This window comes from Cydia strobilella, chromosome 4, assembly GCF_947568885.1.
Source record: "Cydia strobilella chromosome 4, ilCydStro3.1, whole genome shotgun sequence".
NCBI lineage: Eukaryota > Metazoa > Arthropoda > Insecta > Lepidoptera > Tortricidae > Cydia > Cydia strobilella.
Window position 1 is genome coordinate 12,130,202 of NC_086044.1, and position 20,749 is coordinate 12,150,950.

The window sequence follows — 20,749 nt, forward strand, 5'->3', positions numbered from 1 at the left end:
AGAACGAGTGATGAATACAGAATGATACGAAATAAGAAATAAACGAAAAACTAATGAGACGAGCGATGCTAATACCAAATTTAATATAAACAACAGTCTTGCAAAAATGATTGATTGATTGCATTTCCATGAAGTTATCTTGGGTTTGCTTTGTTTCATTTTTATTTACCAACTTATTGGGAGGCCTTCTGCTTACAATTATTCATGTTTAATTGAAATCATAAAAGCCTCAATTGGGTTTTATTTTCAGGCCATCGCACTTCAAGATTGTTCATTCCTTGAATGGCGGGTGCAAAGTTATCAGAGATAGAAGTAACAAAAGTAATTAAATTATTACAAAATAAAACTTATTACTTATTATTTCAAGTTATTTTATTGCGATAAACATTACTCCACAAATGTACATAAATTGTATTGAATTGCATTTATCAACGAAAGCTTTATTTGGAAATGGGAAGAAAAAATCTGCAGGTAAATGAATATTGAAATCTGGGCTTCCAGCAAACTCGTACACAGGCGGTTTAGTGACGTCTACAAAGGTCACATCCACAGTCAACACAGTGGTGAAATCTTCTACTTGGAAAGTAATATTTCGCTCTGTCATCTGTACAGTTGCAGTAAGAATTTTATTTTCAATTTTATCATTCGTCGCACTTAGGTCAGCGTAGGTAAACATTAGAGACACAGCTGTCACTATATTGTGACATACTAAAGTTGATTTTCCGTCGAAAAATTCACCGAAAATGGCGTCTTTTTCAGTCGCCTGGACTTGTAGTGGAATCCACTGGGCGTCTTCTTGTCCACGTGGATTTCCATATGAAGAAACAAATGATGTATAATTTAATCCTAAATATTCTTCAATACTGGCATGAATCATTCTACATGCGTGTGTGCAATTGTAGGATAAAAACTTATGTTCCAAATACAATCTGCATTTAGTTCTCTTATTTGAACCGAATTTCAATTCATCTTTTACTGTATTAGATAGGGTACATTTTCCGTTTTCATTAACAGGCAGTACGAAATGGTTATGCTTTGAACTACTGTTGAAAAAGTTATCAGTGTGATTGTTTTCAACGTGCGATACGATGACTGGACGATTAGGAATGTAACTAGGATTCCCACTAAATTGAACAGCTTGTTCAATGGATGTATTTGATAGGTAAAATCGCACACTTATATCTTGAATCAGCAGTGGCACATTCATTGACACGTTTTGAGTGTATAATTTGACTGTAGCGTTAACAATTTTTAAATTATGATAGTAAAACATGTAGTCAATCTTCAGTGCAATAAGAGTGCATTGACTATCCGTGCAGAATGGCTCGTGTGTAGACTTGTTATAATTTATGCATGATGTATCATTGCAAATAATGACTGTCCAATTGGTGCAATGAACATTAGAACAATTCTGTAACAACAGAAACACACTTTAAAAGTCAACAGAATAGAGAAATGTTGATTATGATAATTTAAAAAATTTATTGGAACAAATTAAATAAAAATATAGTAACAAAACTTATAAACTAAACGTAACTAAAATATACTACCTATCCTAAACCTTAACTAAAATAAAAATTCACCCCTCGGTAAGGTGCCGTAGATGCTGGCAGCATTACCCCGCTGAATTGCAATACTAATGCGCTGTGCGAGGAAGCTGCCAGCCCTACGATCCCCAGTCACATCCACCAGCCTCTTTGATAAAGTCCACTAATCTCATGCTACCGTTAACATTAAAATAAAAACATAGCATGAAAAATTAGAAACAAAACATGATTAGTATGTTGTTAATTTCGTACCAAGATAGAAGTGTTCAAAGTGCGATCTGTTACACTGATAATGGTAGTTTCTTCAATGGTTTTATAAAGTTGTATCATTTCCAAGTGCGTTATTTTAACGTTACATTGAATTCTTTCATCCTTTAAGAATTTAATAATTTTTCTACCTGTACAATAGTGGTTTACTTCCGGAGTCGATACATCTGTAAGAAAATAAATAGTTAAGTATTTTTGTGATAGCTACAAATTCCAGTAAGTTTTCAGTAAGCAGTAAGGTACTTGGATAAATATTAGCTTGCATTAAGAAGGTAATGAAACTTGCCTAAATAACCGATCGAACCATTTTTCAGTAGCCATATTGGATCACCAGATTTATAAAGTTCCTTAGTAAATTCTATATTATCCTTTGATGTTTTAATTTTTTGCCATTTTAAAGTCATGTCCATAGTTTTAGTGGCGAATTCTCGATCATACTGAAATTTAATTATGAATCAGTGTGGAAAGACATTTCTTAGATTAGTAATATGTACTTAATTGTGATATATTTTAACAAAAAATACCTTATTAACATTCCGCTTCTCAGGTAAATTTGTTTTTGCTATGCAAAACAAGTTACCAATAATGTTACTTGTTTTCGGTTTAATACTGAATTGAGGATAGCATACATCATTTCGTTTTCCATCTAAAGCCCCTTTGTCACAACTCTCAAACAAATTAATGTCTGTCTCGGCACAATCACTGTCGCAACAGCAATTAATATCACACACTTTAAACTGCAAAGGAAAACAAATCATTTTCTTCTCTTATATTGCACATTTATGTATGTACTTATAATTTGTATGTAATTTGCATATTATTCTATAAAACTTACCAAGAGATTGCAATGACACATGTCTTTGGCAAAACTCCTCTTTGGAGTAGAGTTTGGTTTATTCATTGTATTATTTTTCTTTTCAAACAATGTAAACTCAGTTACATTCTCAATGTCCGTGTTGGTGTAAAAAGAATCAGTTGTAGTTTCAACATCTGACATGGAAGAACTTTCATCAAACAGGTCTTCAAATGTAGTGGTTAAAGTATCTGTGGTTGTCTCAAATGTGCTACCATTTAAAGTTGCATTATCATAATTTTTTTGGGTAGATGTTAGGTTTTTGTACTCTTGTAATTGGTTCAGAGTACGGTAATACAGTGCATGGGGTTTCTTAGAGTATTCTTGCAGTATATCTCGAAACAGATTCCTATTGCTAGTAATGTTAGTAATCAGTGGTTTTTCATCTGGCTGTAGTCTTTCTTGGATATAATCCATAACACTAAACTGTATCAGTATGGAGAGTAGTGTAAACCCGAGGTAAGTAATAACCTTCATTTCTACTTATACTCTATACCAAATTGGCATAAATTTCTTAAGATAGTGTCTATTTGTAAAAATATGATACCTTTTGACTCTGTATGCAATTTATACCTGAAATATATAATGATTTTGAAGGTTAACACTTTCAGTGCCAAGCACCCCATTTCCAATATAAAATGAACCCACGCAGCGGGTTCTTAGCAGTGAATGTGTTAATAAAAACACTACTTCTAAAACTACAAAATATAACAATAAACTTACCTATCTAAGCCTAGATTAATTAAATCAGTTTCTAAAAGCTGATGAGATCCACCAAGAAAGTATTGTTTTACTCGGTCAGAGAGGTTGGTGGCGGCAGGAGCCCAACATGGCACCTTTATGGTGTGATACCCTGGGACTGCTGGTAAACTGCAGCAACTGTAGCCCACTATCCAGGAGCGATTCAATGAATCCAAACAACTTACTTGCAAGACTAGTTTTGGCCAACCTAGAAATATTTCAGATATAAGCTTATCAAATCAGAAACTGAGTAAGCTTGCCAAATTACCCATTTTAACTTAACTAAGAGAATCTATAATAATAACTTATACGTATAATAATTGATCAAAGTAATAGTTACCCTGGATACCCTTTGTTATGTAATGAATATCGAGCGGTTGAGTCCAAGCAACTTTGTTTTCGTGGTCAGGTTTTGCCGATACCGTTTGACCTTCTGAACACCCAGAAATAACCGTCCAATTTGGACCTGAAATATCAGTACGTATGAACAATAGCCTATTCAATTTTCAATGATGTGCAATAATGTAACTCTACTCACCAGACTGAAAACTATATCGGCAGAATAATGAAGATCTTGTTTTAAACTCCGATGCACCATGCAATTGTCCTAATATATGCAATTCAGCCATGGGATTATTTTTGTTGCTAGGAGGTATTGGTTTTGCATGAATGCATTTATGCGTAAATGTAAGGGAAGCATTTGAAGCATATTCTATAGTGTAATGTTGTTATTCTTTGTTACTATGGCAACTAACCAAAATTCATCAGCTGTCAAAGTGACAGTGACATTGCATGTTACGTTTCGTTTTTAAAACCTCTTTAAAACTTTATTAAAATTGTTCTGTCCCTCACGGGCGCACGGGGTAGGCCACTTCTATAGCATCCTACCTTCTATGTTTAGATACCTTAGCCATAACACACTTCACATCGTACCGCACCAAGGTCATTGTGCGACGCACCCATAAGTTAGAACGAGAAAGCGATATCTCTTTCTCGACCAATCATAGTAACGCGATGCGATACTATGATTGGTCGAGTAAATTTGTAGCTCACCATAAACCATACAAATTTATGGTGGGGAATTAAAAAAAGTGAGACTGTAACAAGGACAAACAATAATAACGCTTTCTCTGCTACTCCTACTGAAAGATACATAAGTCTATCCCGTTCTATCAGTCTCCCCCACCACTCATGCCTAATTCAGTTTTATACTATAGTTGGTCAAACCAAATTGTCAGTAAATAGAAACAAAAAAACTATACTCATCCTTTTCTTTTGGATGCTAGTACTAGTGTAAGACAAAGATAGTATGATTCTCTCCGACTATGTTTGAAATGAGAAGTCCTTTGACAAACTATAGATTCATGTATCTAAAGCCGGCTAAGACTACGCGGCGCGAAGCCGCGAACGCGAGTGTGGAGGAGTTTTATGATTGCATACGGTGCAGTTAACTAAAGGTAAATAACTCGGACTATTTATACAAGCGCCGAATTTTATTAACTTTAAATAGGTATATCATTTTCCTAAATGTTATAATTTATCCTTTTTTTTTTTCAACGGCTTAGTTTTCATATTGTACCCTCCACCTACCACTCCATATTATACCCTCTTAACCAAGCCTCTTTCAACAAACTTACCCACCTGGATTAAAGGGCCAACTTACGCCAATCTAGGGATTTTTTTGCCAGGCATGCAATGAGGAGCACAAAATGAGCAGTAAAATAAAATCCGTATTTATTCAACATCAATCATAATAACGAACATTAAAGAATTATCTACAGGCGGCTTTGTCAACCGAAAGGCGAAAAGGGGCAACAGGTTGATGGGTTAATTTAAATTACGTCACAAGTACAAAATTATGAGTTCAAAATGTACATACTTGCAGTTGAACTTGCAGTGACAGTGATTTGCAGGTTTAATAATTATTTCACAATTAAAATCAAACAATACTTATCTAAATTAATCATTGGTCGGTTATATTGAAACAAAAAATTATGCCATAACCATAATGTATCACAATTATCATCATCATATAATAATTAACACAACAATCCCAAGTAAGTTTGCCAGTCGAACGGTAGCTTAGCTACTTACTTATAGGGATTTAAAATCGTCTTAACTACGCTACGCAAGAAAGTTGCAACGGACACCTTCGTGGTTACACTGTATTCAGTAAGTCACGATAACAATTACAAGTAAGGCTGCCAGCCGTGGAAGAGCCGGCACAGGTTGGCGGGGTCGGTGGCGGAGCGTATGAGCCGCGCGACCTGCCCGGGCACCGCCACGCCGCCGGCCGCGCCGTCCTCGGTGCCGTGTAGTTTGCTGCCCACGGCCAGTAGAGCCCGCTCTGCCAGGTCCGCCACTGAGCCCGTTGGACGCGCCACTAACGTTATAAACAATAAATAAAAAACTTAAAGTAAAACCTGGGGCCTATTGCATATCAACTTGTAACTAATAATATTAGCGGAAGTATCTTTCCAATTCCTTTGATTAGAAAGAGACTCGCTAATATTATTAGCAAAGATAGATATAACTCCGTAATAGATGGATACAGTCTAAGGAAAAAACGTGCCTCGAAAATCAAGAAAATTTGATTCTCGTTCAGAGGGCGCTACTAGCTTTGGCCTATTGTCGTATAGATGGCGTTGACGGTTTTGTTTGTTATTTAACAATTTTAACGCATATCAGTGAAAGATGGGTCAAAATCATAAAAATAATTAATGCAAATAAAAAAAACATTTATCCATATCTCAATACATTTTGTCGTATTTTTATAAATCTTCATTTTTAGTTTTAAAGTGTGTCGACAGATGGCAGTGAATTTACCGGGGTTACAAAATTTACTATGACAGTACCGCTCTAGTATAAGTTACTCTATGTTATTAGTAATATTAGTTACAAGTTGTTATGCAATCGGCCCCAGAACGCTAATCATCAAACCGAAGTAAACGCACCGCGCGGTGCAAATGCCTCGAGCGAGGCATGTCTACAGCTACACAGACCGAGTTACATCGCGCGGTAATTCTTTTCATAGCGAACTGCTAAAGTGCATATACCCACTTTGTAAATGAATTTCATTCATAAAGTGGGTGTGCACTTTTGCAGCTGTGTGTACCTACTGTGGGCCCACTGTGTTCCTTGGCCTAATGCTCCCGGTACTGAGTTTGTACGGCGAGACCGGGAATTCCCCTTTTCAGTACAGCTTTTGTATAGTAAACGAATACCGGGTGGTACCGGGAGCATTCCCTATCTTAGACCTAATGAACCTTGAACTAAACGGGACTGAAATGCGTACAAGATAAATAAAAAAATAACGGAACATAATTGAACATTTTAAAGCATAAATAAATCACAAATGGCAGTTAACTCACCATTAGCATCTTTTTGCGTCGATCGCAACTTCTTCGTAGTCCAAGCGTACAACGGATCACACAGCAGAACCTCTAATATTGTCAATAACGTTTCATGGTTGTCGCGCAACAGTTGCATTGTTTTTTCACAGGACCTGACAAAATAGTAGATTGTTAACCAAGGGATGAAAGGCACTCATTACTGCAGAGGTAATTTGGCGCTCGAACGCAGCGAGAGCGCCATTAATCCGAGGCTGAAATGATTCCTTTCACTCGAGTAAAACACTACTATTCATTTCGAATACGAGGAAAGTAAAATGAATTTGCTTTTAGGGTTCCGTACCCAAAGGGTAAAAACGGGACCCTATTACTAAGACTCCGCTGTCTGTCTGCCTGATTGTCTGTCTGTCTGTCCGTCTGTCACCAGGCTGTATCTCATGAACCGTGATAGCTAGACAGTTGAAATTTTCACAGATGATGTATTTATGTTGCCGCTATAACAACAAATACTAAAAACAGAATAATGTACATATTTAAGTGGGGCTCCCATACAACAAACTTGACTTTTTTGCCGTAATGGTACGGAACCCTTCGTGCGCGAGTCCGACTCGCACTTGGCCGGTTTTTTTAAAACATGACTAAATATAATTTTTATAGTGTTTCTTGAGGGTACTTTCAATTAACAATTTAGGTTAAATTATCGTTATTTATGGAATGGGGTTAAATATCAGAATGGAATTTGTATAACAAATCCATTTAAAATTGCTTATCGTAAAAAAATTACAAATAAACATACTTGGAAAGTAAAATGCTCAATAGTGCAGAAACGTATCACTTTCTGCACACTTTTAGAACTACAATAACCCTCTTTCAGAGCACGAGAAATGAAAAATAATTAAATACATTATAGGGTATTGACAAATAGGTACATACGTGATTTGTATAAAACATAGGTTTGAGTTGAGGTTGTAACCAATACACAACCGCACCGTCCGCACCGGACCTTGGTTCGGTCAAAAATGTCAAAATTACTTATGGCTGCGTCCTTAACGGCCGCACGGCGGACCACCACACACGATCGAACGTGCGCCGGACCGCGCCAAGGTCGCGGAGCGGATGCAAGCCAGATGGTGGCTTCCCATCTACAATCAAGAACCTGGGCCCTAAGTCCCCTAAACGAGTTTTTGCAGGCATTAAAAACAAAATATTGATAATCACTTTCTAAAGATGCCTTCCACTCCACTGGATCCAAACCCAGCGATCATGTCCTGCGTCAAACGGAACGGTATCGTTTCGGGCGTTGGAAGCGCTTTCCCTTGGTCGAATGCAATTCCTGAAAACATTTATTCAAATGAATATCATGTATAAGAACCATAACAACTTAAGAACATCTACGGTCCAAAAGTTTGATAACACATAAATTGTGTATCTATGAATTTGGTCTTCTTTTGTTTTTGTCTGATTTTCTTCTAGCATTTCTGAAAATATTTGAGAATTTGGAGATTTTACGGTAAAAGTAGTACTAGTAGTTGATGTAAAGAGTATTTACCGAAATCGATGTGCACCACTTCAGCAGTATTCTTGTCAATCAGAATATTTTGAACGTGCCTGTCGCCCAAACCTAAGATATACCCCATCATCGACGATGTAGCAACACTGAAATCATGAAAAACGTAATCAAAACAAATCAAATCAATTAACGCACATATTTTGAATTTGTTTGACAAAAACAACTGTGAATGAATATGTCATACTTACCCATACATTTCGACACAATGTTTCCAAATGATGGAATTAAGTAAGTAGTTCAGGTTACCTTTTGGTGTAAGCCAGGCGCCGTTCATACCAAGTCACAGGATCTAGATACTGTTCAGTAAAAAAGTTGTGGAAAACCGGTTGGAAATTCTTCAGTATGCTCATGAATATTGCCAACTTCTCTGACAACGTCCTTCTGTTTTGAATAGTGGTGAATTTGGCACGAGCAGCAGTGCATGAGATATCCTGGAAGAAGCGACAGGGCATCGTTTTAAATTTGACTGGACATAACTAGGAGTCGTTAAAAAGGCTTTATCTAGCATTGATTTATTGTTTGGCACATCAAAGTTAGAACGAAAGCTCTATTTATGTACTACTATAGTATTTTACGCAACAGGTACATAATAAGGGTTCTTAAAATTCAAGGGCCAAAGTTACAAAACTAAACGAAGTTGAGCAGGCCTGAGAATTTTAAGACCTAATTATGTACCGTTGCACACAATATTTTTTTAAGACAACGACAATTGACCTAAAATTAGAAATAAAATAAAAGTAAATATTGGTTTGTAGATCTTTGCCTAGAAGTCAGAATAAAAAAAAACAACAGTTGCATAATACTGTATGAATATCCTTAAGAACACTGCAGTTAGGATCCTTATAACTCTGCGCCGGCGCGCGCGCCGCGCTTCTTATGAAGTTGATTTCGATCTCAGTGGCAGTCATTTCATAATACACATCACAAATAAGATTGCTGGAGTAGAAAAAGTTATGAGAAACTGAGTAAACTTTAGTGGGACATACCCAACAGCATTGTCTTCTATATGTAAATAATTAACTCGCTAATTACCTTCGGCCGATAACGCGCGTGAGCACCCGTGGTTCCAGTTCCCACTAAGTATGCACCCAGTGGCAGGGTACCTTCGCACCATTCCAGCACTCCCGACTGACGAGACATCGGCACCACCTTCCAAAGAGAACATTTGTTTTACTAGTTACGCAAACAAATAGAGTTAGACCAAGAAGAGACTGCAACGATTTTGATAGCACACGCAGTGCAAGTGTTATTTTAAACGTCAAACTTCTATGAAATTATGACGTATAAATAACACTTGCACTGCGTGTTCTATCAAAATCGTTGCAGACTTATCTAGGTCTAACTTTATCTACATCTGGAAAAACAGACGGCAAAACACATGTTACTCAAAAATATATGCAAAATAAATATCTATAAAAATATGTCCCATAGCTCTTATGGTCGGCGAATGGTAAGTAGTCTACATCCATATTTTCACACTTGTACCTAGGCATTTTCACTTAAGTTCCATTTACTTTTTTTCGAAAATCCATCAACTTTTGGGTTATTTCTACTCAGAATCACGAGGACTATCGATTTAAAAAGAAAAAAAATATGTCCAAAAAAATTACAGTTTTGTAACGCATTTTCACATACATTTTGTATGGACCGTTACAAAACTGACACCCAAAATGTGTATGAAAAACTGGGCACTTTCTTCGTCTCATTCAATAGTACTCGTGATCCTGAGTCTAAATAACCCAATAGTTGATAGTTTTTCGGTAAAAAGTAAATGGTACCATTTATTCTAAAACCCCCCGTGCCACCCACCTTACCTTGTATGTTCGTATAAGAAGCTTATTTCGGCTGGTCACGGAGTTCCTTTCCAGCAATGTATTTACAATGTTGAACACTTGTTGCATGACGGCATCCTGCCTAAGATCGTCCTCGCCCTGAATAAAATAAGACATGTACCAATTTTTTTGGTGTAACAACAGTTTCAGTATTTTATTTCTTTAAGCGTATTTTTAAACCCCCACGCAAAAAGAGGGGTGTTATATGTTTGACGCCAATGTCTGTCTGTCTGTCTGTGGCATCGAGCTCTCCGACGGATGGACCGATTTCGATGCAGTTTTTTTTAAAGTGAAAGCAAGTTTTGTACTTTACTGTACATAACATACAAATTTTGTGATTAAATAAATAGGGTGTGATACCTTTACTAAAACGATCCTTCTCCGTCCATCTGAACTTCTACAGATGATTTTCTTTGGGCAGTTTATCCCTCCAACTAGTTCAAAACTGTTCTCGAATGAATCGATAGCTAAAAAACAAATTAAATATTTTAAATTGCATGCAGCCTATGCTATTTTATTTACAGTAAGATATGAATTGATAATAAGTATTGAATAAACTATTCTTGGAAAAAATACAACAAATGTATTGAGTTCTTCAGAGGAGTTTGAAAGCTGTCAGAAGTACGTCGCGAATCGCGATCCATGAGCGAGTTAACAGTTTTGTATTTTAATTTTAAAGTCAATATGAAAGAAGAAAGTTTAAATATGATTAGTTTCTATAAAACGAACACCACAGGGACTTACTTGGTAGACACGAATAGTTACAATCATGCCTCACGGGTATCGTATCAATCGGCACAGGTATAGCGTCCAGACGGCCGAGTCGGTGTATCAGTTCAGCGGACGGTATTATTTGTTTTTGAGCTTTCTCCTTCGTTTTGTAGTTTGCGAAGCTTATTGTAGCTGGAATAAATATAAGGTCAAAACAACGGATGGACTAGATTGTGCGTTAAGCGCAGAGGACGTAGCCACATGGGTGTCACACAACTATACCAAAGAGGATATTTATAATATTATAGAGCGGTACTGTCATAGTAAATTTTGTAACCACAGTAAATTCACTGCCATCTATCGACACACTTTAAAACTAAAAATGAAGTTTTATAAAAATACGATAAAATGTATTTAAATATGGATAAATGTTTTTTTTATTTGCATTAATTATTTTTATTTTTTTGACCTATGTTCTTTCACTGATATGCGTTAAAATTGTTAAATAACAAACGAAACCGTCAACGCCCTCTATACGAGAGTAGGCCAAAGGTAGTAGCGACATCTGATCGAGAATAAAATTTTCGTGATTTTCGAGACACGTTTTTTCCTTAGACTGTATCCATCTATTACGGAGTTATATCTATCTTTGACTATACTAAGGTCCGGTTGCATTAAAATATCTCTTTATGAAAAGTTTGAGTTTGATTGTAACTGAGTAGGATAGCAAAATTATGGTAGTACTAACCATCGCACATGCATTCCATCTGTGCTATAATTTTAGCTACAGCCGGGCTTTCAGCCGCTAACGCCGATATCAATGCCTCAGTAGCTCCGACGCGCGGCTCCGGGGGTTCTTGCGTCGACGTTGGCGCATCGCCTGCCGCGTGCCGACTTGCGTTTAGGATGCGCATGTCTTTGTCAGAGTTCTTGAGACTGAAGAGGATAGGGAGAGTGTGGTGCGGGTGCTCTTTCGCGCAACGTTCTGATAAAAACAAAATCAGCATGTCTTCACCGCAGTTGTTAAGGTTGAAAAATATGGGGAGAGTGCACTCTTCCGATCCTTTGTTCTCCCCCGCATCTCGAGAAACAAACGACACTATAAATATAACGATATATAGGAACTACATGTTCATTCCCACTATACTATACTACCAACACTCCCAACGTCGCGATATCGCGTCGAAAGAAATGTTACCTACACCTCCCGAGTTAGAAGGTTGCGTTTCGAATCGCTAGGAGTTTGTTGAGGAACGCTAGAAACTTGCTCGAGCGAGCAATGCTGTCGCCGTCTGCGTGTAGCTCTAGCCCCGGGTTAGCTAACAGCCATAGGGAGATGATCTACATTGTTTAATAAAGGGTTAAAAGTCACGGGAATCGAGGACGATGCTCGTTCGCAGACGTTTCTGGTTGTATAAAAAATAGTTTAGTATGGGTAGCACATCGTAACTGGTTAATTTCTAATATGATTGGGAACTCGGTAGATGTCCCTAGGGTCCCCTAGCCTAGTCCCATATGGTGGAAAGATTAGCTGGCTATAGATGAGGTCTTGGTAGCACAGTTGGCAGAGCGCTGGAGTATCGATCCAGAAGCCGTGAGTTCAAGTCTCAGCCAAGGCAGTAATTTTTCCCCTTTTAAATTTAATCTAAATCTTACTCAAAATATTGTCCAAATTTTCAGCAAACGCCCCGGTTTCCTGTGCCAGCCGTGGTGCCAACTGTGGAAGTGCTGCTAGAAACTTGCGTGAAGGCAGCGCGCGTAACAGCACCTCAAAACTGTCGCCGTCCGAGTCCAACTCTAAACCTGGGTCGGCCAGCCATAGGGAGATTACGCGGAACACTGATAGATTGTTCTCTTCGCTGTGCTTTAGGGATAGCAGATAGTACCTGTGATAATGGTAAAAAATAAGGTCACAAAGCGATATGTTTTGTGCTGAAGAGTTTTGACTTCATTAACATATTGTTGTTTCGTTTGTTCTACAGTTTAATCGAGCCACTCTTTAAACGTAAGTTAAAAAAATAACGTTTGTTGTATGGGAGCCCCACTTAAATATATACTTTATCCTGTTTTTAATATTTGTTGTTATAGCGGCAACAGAAATACATCATCTGTGAAAATTCATACTATAACGGTTCATGAGATACACCCTGGTGACAGACAGACGGACAGTGAAGTCTTAGTAATAGGGTCCCATTTTTACCCTTTGGGTACGGAACCCTAAAAAAGACCTAAGAAATCGTTCAATAAATCAATGAGGTCCATTCTAAGTTAAACATATTGGGAAATAAAATATAACTCGCGAGCCTTCAACTTATAATATTTAAATTGGCGGACGCATGTTCACTAAAAGTCCGAGTACCTAAACATTAAAATGATGATGCACTAAAATATCAGCTCTTAATTACTCACCTCATAGCTAGCTGCAAGTATCGTTGCTTCTCAGCCTTTGTATTTGCAATATCTGCCTCGTCCAAGTTACTCAATCCTCTCGTAGTCGCCAGATATTTCTTTTCATCCCTTATCATACAAATATAACTTTCAATTAACCGATTTGCCGAGGATATTCTTTTAATTAATTTCAATTTATTAAAAATAATTATTAATTTCTGACGACCGGTCTGGCCTAGTGGGCAGTGACCCTGCCTGTAAAGCCGATGGTCCTGGGTTCGAATCCCGGTAAGGGCATTTATTTGTGTGATGCACACAAATATTTGTTCCTGAGTCATGGGTGTTTTACATATATAAGTAAGTGTATTTATCTATACATATAAGTATGTATATCGTCGCTTAGCAGCCATAGTACAAGCTTAGCTTAGTTTGGGGCTAGGTTGATCTGTGTCTTACACAGATCAACCCCCTGATATTTATTTATTTAATTAAACAATCGAAATGATGTGAAACAATATTTAGGTTCATATACCATACCTAGTGCCTACCTACCTGGTCAATTGCTGTTGCGTTGATGTTGTTCTCAGGGAGTCTGCCGCATCCTTCATATTTTCCATACATTTCAATTTGTGTTCAAAAATGGAAGAATTCATATATGAAACTACCTGATAAATAATATTTAAGCAAAAATAGGTATTAGTACAAATCATGTATGTAAGCTATAAACTGTAATGAATATAAATGGGGTTGCTTTTAAGCTTTAAGTTGCTTTTCTCAAACATGCAATTAAATATTGATATTATGTTCCTTAAAATAAGCTGCGAACTTGCGAAGCGCTTGCGCTTTCAGGCGCGGCTACACTAATAGAATTTATGCAACTGATACATAATGAGAGGGGTTAAAACACAAGTGTAGTTTTATGAAACGAGCGTCAGCAGTTTCATAATAGAATCACACGAGTGTTTTAAGGCATGTACAGTTATCTACACACATATCATAAGTACTCTAAGATGGGTTCAGAAGCCGTAGGGAAATGACCTGCATTGCTACTAGTGCTACCTGTAAATATCTGTAGACTAGATATTAAAATAATGCAATTAAAAATAAATTTGAACAAATACAGAAACACACTACTTACTCATATTTTTAACTAAAATGTAAATTACAAACAACTTTTCACAATTCTACTTTCGTAACAGCAAAAAACCAACAAACAAATGACAACAGTAATGGCGGCAATTCGATCCTCCGTCAAGACGAATGATGAGAACGCTACTCTGTCCTATTCTGCGCCTCTGGTGTGACCATTTGGTTACACAGAGGATATTACATTTATTAGGTACCTGTTTATATTCTGAGTCTGCGAATTTTGCAATGTCGTGGTAAACTTTTAGTCTTGTTTGCCTGTGGTCGCTTCCAGCCAAAACATCGAGACTTTTCTTCAGAAATTTGTTTATTATGTCTCTGGGATTATCAAATTTCGATTCTGCCATCCACATTCCATATTGTCTGAAAGTAGATTATGCATCTTACTTTACAGCCACGTCCAAGAATATCGTTATCGATACGGACAAAGTGCCAAAAATATATATACACGACCTTAATGCCAATAATATTAAAGTAGTGTATACAATTTTTGGCAATTTGTCCGTATCAATATTTTTAGACATGACTGTACAAGCAACTACATACTTCATGTCAAATTAACGATTTTTTTCAGAAGAAAATATTATTGTTTTTATTTTGCAGTTCCGTATTAGCTGTCATTTGAGTACAATTTATAACTCTATAACATTATACAAAACAAACAAACATTATACAAATTGTACAAAAATAAAAGAACAGTGAAAACTACAATAAAAAAATAATGATTAATCAAATTTAACAAACCAGTTTTAACTGAATTATAGTATTAAGATATGCTTAAAAGTATAATTAGAGTCAACGCCTTGTATAAGTAAAAATACCTACCTTAACGACGCAGCATTAAGTTCAACATCATCAGTGCGATCTCCCATCATGCGAATAAGAGAAAGCGCGATTTCCCTGTGGCCTTTAGCCCAAGACACTCGGCTCTCTACCAAAGACACCGCGTCACTATTTTGCAAACTCTTGGCGACAGACAACAGACGTTGAGCCATCTGAAGTCTTCCATTTGACAGTCCCAATTCTGTAACATCATATTATGGTATTAATTAGGTACCTATTTAGTATGTATACAAAGTGGTGTTGGGCAATATTCTGCATCAGAATGCCTGATGTAAGCGCGAAGTGATTAGGTTGTTAACGAACGTTCACCTAGGACCAAACCGTCTGACACCGTTAAAGCGTTCGCTAAATTTTATTGTATGGATATTTTCATAGTTCTCTGCTGAGTGATGTTGATCAGTCTGTCAAATGTGGTTGGTGCAATCCGCCCTATGTGGTCTAAGCAGACTGCGCGTCCATGGCCCGTTGGCCTTCCGTTGACGATACCATCCGTGGGCTCAGTCAGCTTAGTGCCGCTGGCATGAACATGGGCCGATTTCAGGCTACGTCACGTAGGTTTTAACTGGGTGCAAGTAGACTGGGTGGGAGACGGAAAAACTATCGCGAAAGTATAGGTATGGCTTGGTGACAGCGAAACCGATTAATAAGCATGATTAGCTGCCTGAAAATAAATGATTTGATTGATTGATGATACGTTTAATTTGTGAAATAATAGATCTTACTGGTGTGTACATACCGGCGTACTGCAACTGGAGCGATACAATATCCTTCAAAAATGTATTGTAATTTTTGCCAGCATGTTCGAGTATTAAACTCCTTTGCGATATCAATGATACCAGGTGCTTAAAATCGTGAAACGAAGGCAGTTTCTCGACCTTCCAGTTACTCAATAAACTATTTACCGTTAGTTTATTGCTTCTGACTAAAAAGTATTCCTCAATATCTCTAAATAGTTGCAAATTCGCTACAACTCTGTACACGTTCTGACAGTTTTCCATATTGAAGTTCTGGCACCATGTGGAAACAGCCAGTTTTGCTCTGTCCAGGGATAAAGTAAGCTTGGAGTCCAAGTTCTGTTCTGCCTGCATGTTTAGGCAATCTTTGAGACAAGCGTAACGTAGTGCTTTTATAAGCGATAGAGGAGTTTTCATTGAAGTCTTGCACTTCTCTTCCAAATCTTTTGTATCAACGAAATGGTTCCAATCTCCTAAAACCATGATCATATTTTATATTACTGTAATCATGTAATGCACAGCATTAACTAAAACATAAAAGATAATATAATATCGATATTCATTAGTAAAATTGGACGTATTGAATAAACAATTCCACTTCATACATTTTATGGTTATACACGTATGTAAATTGTTTAAATGAATATTAATGTAACATTTATGTTTATAAATATTAATAGCATCGCACTCTGTCGTCGTGATTATGGACGAATGTGGTGCATTAACGTTTACAACTTTGTATACAAAAACCAGAACTCTTAAAGTAACTTCGTTTATGTTGTTAATTCTTCAATAAGTACGACGAATTCGTGAGAGTAGGGGCATCCGTGTACCTACCTACTGTGCTGTAAAATCCTGGTTATAAACTACAACAATTCAGACAATCATACTAAACTTGGTTTTAGTTGTTAAATGCTTCGATATATAATATAAGACGCATTCGTGAGAGTAAGGCCGTGTGAGGTAAGGTGTGCGTGTAAGGTCAGTGTACAATAAAACCCCGAATTATAAACCAGAACTCACCAAGACAGGTCAAGCAATCATACTTGACATCGTTAATATGATCATTCTCAGGTAGCGACTTAATATACTGCAGGGCCAAATGGTGCATGCCAGACTTGTACAATGACGTCACAACGCCTAACTGCAGGTCCGTTGAAGGACTTGAAGGACTGCCAGACAAGGCAATGTCGTGAGACAGTAGAGCGTCCGAGTATTGGCCCGTGTTGATGAGGTGGTTGCGCTTTTCTTCTTCGCTTGTCAGATGTGCTGTGCCGCAGCCGTCGACGGCGTCCATTTCACCGATAGATACAAAACACTGGAACGGCCGGAACGGGAATTTAATAGTTATTTTTGCAACAGCTGTGGATCATGCTGTATGATCTGATATTGGATTATTGACGGATATAAGGTAAAGAATTCAGAATTAGACTAATAACGATAAGCGAAACCCCGATGACGGTTTTGTAAACCGAGCCAAGGGCGAGTTTCACAATAAAATAACGCGAGGGTTTTAATCCCTACTACTTGCAATGTACTTTCGGTCAGGAAGTTATACATACTACAAACAACACTAAAAACACACAAATTATTACCATATAACCCTAACTACAAAAATAATAGACGTATTATCTATGTAGCTAAGACTTCACGTACAAGATCGCACTTTGCAAGGTCGCAATTTAACGCAAAGTCTGCCTATTTATATAATAAAATAAATAAAGAAATAGACATTCACTCAAAGTCACACCGTGATTGCAAAACACTTCTTACTGCGTGGCTAAAAACAAAATCATACGAAGAAACGGAAAAACTACTAATATCAGAATACTAAAAAAAAAATAGGCAAACGGACAGAACAGTATCACACACACACACACACACACACACACACACACACACACACACACACACACACACACACACACACACACACACACACACACACACGCGCGCGCGCGCAAACGTTTTTCATGCATTTATAGTTATTATTATAAACTATTTAAGTTACAATATCATAAGTTTGTTAAAATTTAGTGTAAGTTAAATGGTCATTTTTGTTGTTTTGGTTTTAGAAATTAATCTTTAGATTTTAAATTTTTTGTTTGTACAAATAGTTTGCTTTAACCTAGGGAAGAGCGGTGCCTCCCGACACAGGCAATTTTTTGCTTACCGGGCGGCTCCATCACCTAAATCATGGCAATTTGTGTTAAAAACAAATAAAGATTTTTGTATTTTTTGTATTTTTTTGTATTTGTAATCCCAAGTTATGTACAGATGGAGCCTTATCTGTCCTGATAATTGACAAGATGTAGGTACCATTTGTTCTGCAACCGTATGTATCAGGCAAATCAATCATAATCATATTAATTTTCATTCAATCTGACCAATAATAAAAAAGTTCAAATTTGACCATAATTTTTATCTTCCATTATGATCACAATGTACCATCAGCCGCAAAACTGCATGGCGACTTTATCAAGCAATTCATTCATGCAATTTCGCAGCTCACTGTACATATACGGATATCAGACGCACTTACGCTAGCTCAGATTTAAATAAATAAATAATAAAGTTTTAATCAAATATCTCGTCGTACCTTTCTGAAGATCCTCTGAATATTATCACCACCGTCCAGATTGGTAGTTCGTTCAGGCGAAGGCGGAGGAACGCCGCCGTTCTGGGCGACGGCCCAAAGCTCGCCGTAATATATCGCCACCAAGTTCTGGTCGGCCACGGAGGCTGCCCAGGCCACCTTGTCGTAGTCGAGCCTCAAGTAGTTCAGTGCGTCCACTGGGGTACGGTCAGGGCTGGAAGAATTTAACTTTATCAAAGCCAGGGCATCATTCGCGAATCAGCTGCGCATTGCAAGTGCGTATATATTTTTTTTATTTTTTTTTTAAACTTTATTGCACAGTAAGAATATACAGTGACTTTTGTTCGGCCTTTTGGCGGACTTAATGCTACACGGCATTCTCTACCAGTCAACCTTTAGGCCAAACAGAGAAACATAGTTGGTGCGGGGTATGTAAAGAACACTAAAACTAAATGCTTTAATAGACACAAATATAAATGTAATATGTAGATAAAATAAATTGACGACCGGTCTGGCCTAGTGGGTAGTGACCCTGCCTGTGAAGCCGATGGTCCTGGGTTCGAATCCCGGTAAGGGCATTTATTTGTGTGATGAGCACAGATATTTGTTCCTGAGTCATGGGTGTTTTCTATGTATTTAAGTATTTATATATTATGTATATCGTTGTCTGAGTACCCATAACACAAGCCTCCTTGGGCTTACCGTGGGACTTAGTCAATCTGTGTAAGAATGTCCTATAATATTTATTTATTTTAATAAATAAATAAATATATAGGTACAACAATAAATATATAAATATCAATAAATATAAATACTAACTTTACTATGCAGACACTTAATCGTGAGACTTTTCAAATAGATACTTGCGCAGCTTGCGCTTGAACGTCAACTTAGTCTCGGCTTGTCGTATGCTGAGAGGCAAATCATTCCAGAGACGGGTGGCTTGCACGGTGAATGAATTGGTCGTAGCACCAGAGCGGTGGTGCGGGATAGCTAAAATAAGTTTACGAGCGGTGCGAAGTTCGCATCCTGGTCGAGCAGTTACAAATTTAAATTTAGATCGCAAGTATTCTGGCGCCACTGGGTCAAAAAGAATGGAGAACAGGGTGCATAAAATTTTGAGACTTCTGCGCTCACGAATGCGAAGCCAGTTGAGTTGTCGGCGAAAGGCGGTTACGTGGTCATACTTGCGAAGACCATAAATGAACCTAATACAGTTGTTCAATACTCGGTCGAGCTTGTCCAGTTATCCTTGCGTCACATTAGTGCAGCACACATCACAATAATCAATGACAGGTAACACCAGAGCTTGAATAAGGAGAGTTTTGGTAGAGATCGGTAGAAAATGTTTAAACCTATACAGTGATCGCAAGGTATACGCAACTCTTCGACACATATCGGACACCTGGGGTTCCCAGGTCAGGCCACAATCAAACAGCAATCCTAGGTTTTTAACTTTTGTGGAAAAAGGAATGACAATGTTTTCGAAGAGAATCGGTGCAACTTTCGTGAAATCGGTATTTAGGACCAGGCGTGGACTCCCGATAATGATAGCCTGACACTTGGAAGGGTTCACAGCTATTCCGAAGTCTTTGGACCAAGATGAGATGCGATTGAGGTCATCATTCAATCTCGAGATAGCCTCGTCCACGTCATCAAGCCTCGACTGGGTGTAAAGTTGTAGGTCATCGGCATATAAATGGTAAGGGCACTTAATTTTGGTCGTAATCAAATTAATAAAAACGGAACCTGAGGAACGCCCGAAGTTAGGTTGCACCAGTCGGAAAGCGATTGATCAGCTCGGACGGCCTGGCGGCGTCCCTGCAGGTAGGATGCAAACCACTCAGCCACTGACGACGAGATATTTAGGTGATTAAGTGAAGCAAGGAGAAGATCGTGATTTACTGCGTTGAATGCGTTCGAGAAGTCAATCAGGACCAAGACAGTAACTAGTGAAGATTCAATGCCAGACCTCACATCTTCAACGACACTTAGCAGCGCAGTGGTGGTACTGTGACCAGGGCGGAAACCTGACTGTAGCGGTGACAGTAGATGGTTGGAAAAAGATGTGGGCAGACAGTTGTTTATGAACAACAGCCTCGAGGACCTTTGATAGGAACGGAAGAATAGAAATTGGGCGGAACTCTTTAAGTAAAGTGGGACTAGGGGTT

General features: G+C 37.8%; 3 protein-coding genes across 3 annotated transcripts in view; all 3 read right to left on the reverse strand.

Moving 5' to 3' along the window:
- Positions 1-347: 347 nt before the first annotated feature.
- On the reverse strand, positions 348-1,985 carry LOC134741080 (tectonic-1-like). Its single transcript, XM_063673844.1, has 2 exons — positions 1,946-1,985; positions 348-1,411 (listed from the first exon to the last, which is right to left on the reverse strand). Exon 2 carries the CDS (start codon positions 1,271-1,273, stop codon positions 368-370), a length of 906 nt encoding a protein of 301 aa, XP_063529914.1. The 5' UTR covers positions 1,274-1,411; positions 1,946-1,985; the 3' UTR covers positions 348-367.
- A 1,018-nt stretch (positions 1,986-3,003) lies between these two features.
- On the reverse strand, positions 3,004-4,150 carry LOC134741092 (B9 domain-containing protein 2). The gene is made up of 4 exons (XM_063673861.1): positions 3,947-4,150; positions 3,749-3,874; positions 3,391-3,616; positions 3,004-3,240 (listed from the first exon to the last, which is right to left on the reverse strand). Exons 1-4 carry the CDS (start codon positions 4,035-4,037, stop codon positions 3,147-3,149), a joined length of 537 nt encoding a protein of 178 aa, XP_063529931.1. The 5' UTR covers positions 4,038-4,150; the 3' UTR covers positions 3,004-3,146.
- A 975-nt stretch (positions 4,151-5,125) lies between these two features.
- Positions 5,126-20,749, reverse strand: part of LOC134740623 (serine-protein kinase ATM-like) — a 38,411-nt gene continuing 22,787 nt past the window's right edge. Inside the window, exons 18-35 of the mRNA XM_063673159.1 lie at positions 18,582-18,792; positions 17,006-17,300; positions 15,985-16,455; positions 15,231-15,429; positions 14,603-14,768; positions 13,812-13,924; positions 13,281-13,388; positions 12,528-12,757; positions 11,620-11,856; positions 10,905-11,063; positions 10,521-10,627; positions 10,143-10,259; positions 9,361-9,477; positions 8,575-8,759; positions 8,308-8,414; positions 7,977-8,091; positions 6,780-6,913; positions 5,126-5,791 (exon numbers count right to left, since the gene is read on the reverse strand). Coding sequence (XP_063529229.1) covers positions 5,598-5,791; positions 6,780-6,913; positions 7,977-8,091; positions 8,308-8,414; positions 8,575-8,759; positions 9,361-9,477; positions 10,143-10,259; positions 10,521-10,627; positions 10,905-11,063; positions 11,620-11,856; positions 12,528-12,757; positions 13,281-13,388; positions 13,812-13,924; positions 14,603-14,768; positions 15,231-15,429; positions 15,985-16,455; positions 17,006-17,300; positions 18,582-18,792 — 3,265 coding nt within the window. The 3' untranslated portion in view covers positions 5,126-5,597. The remainder of the gene's footprint in view (positions 5,792-6,779; positions 6,914-7,976; positions 8,092-8,307; positions 8,415-8,574; positions 8,760-9,360; positions 9,478-10,142; positions 10,260-10,520; positions 10,628-10,904; positions 11,064-11,619; positions 11,857-12,527; positions 12,758-13,280; positions 13,389-13,811; positions 13,925-14,602; positions 14,769-15,230; positions 15,430-15,984; positions 16,456-17,005; positions 17,301-18,581; positions 18,793-20,749) is intronic.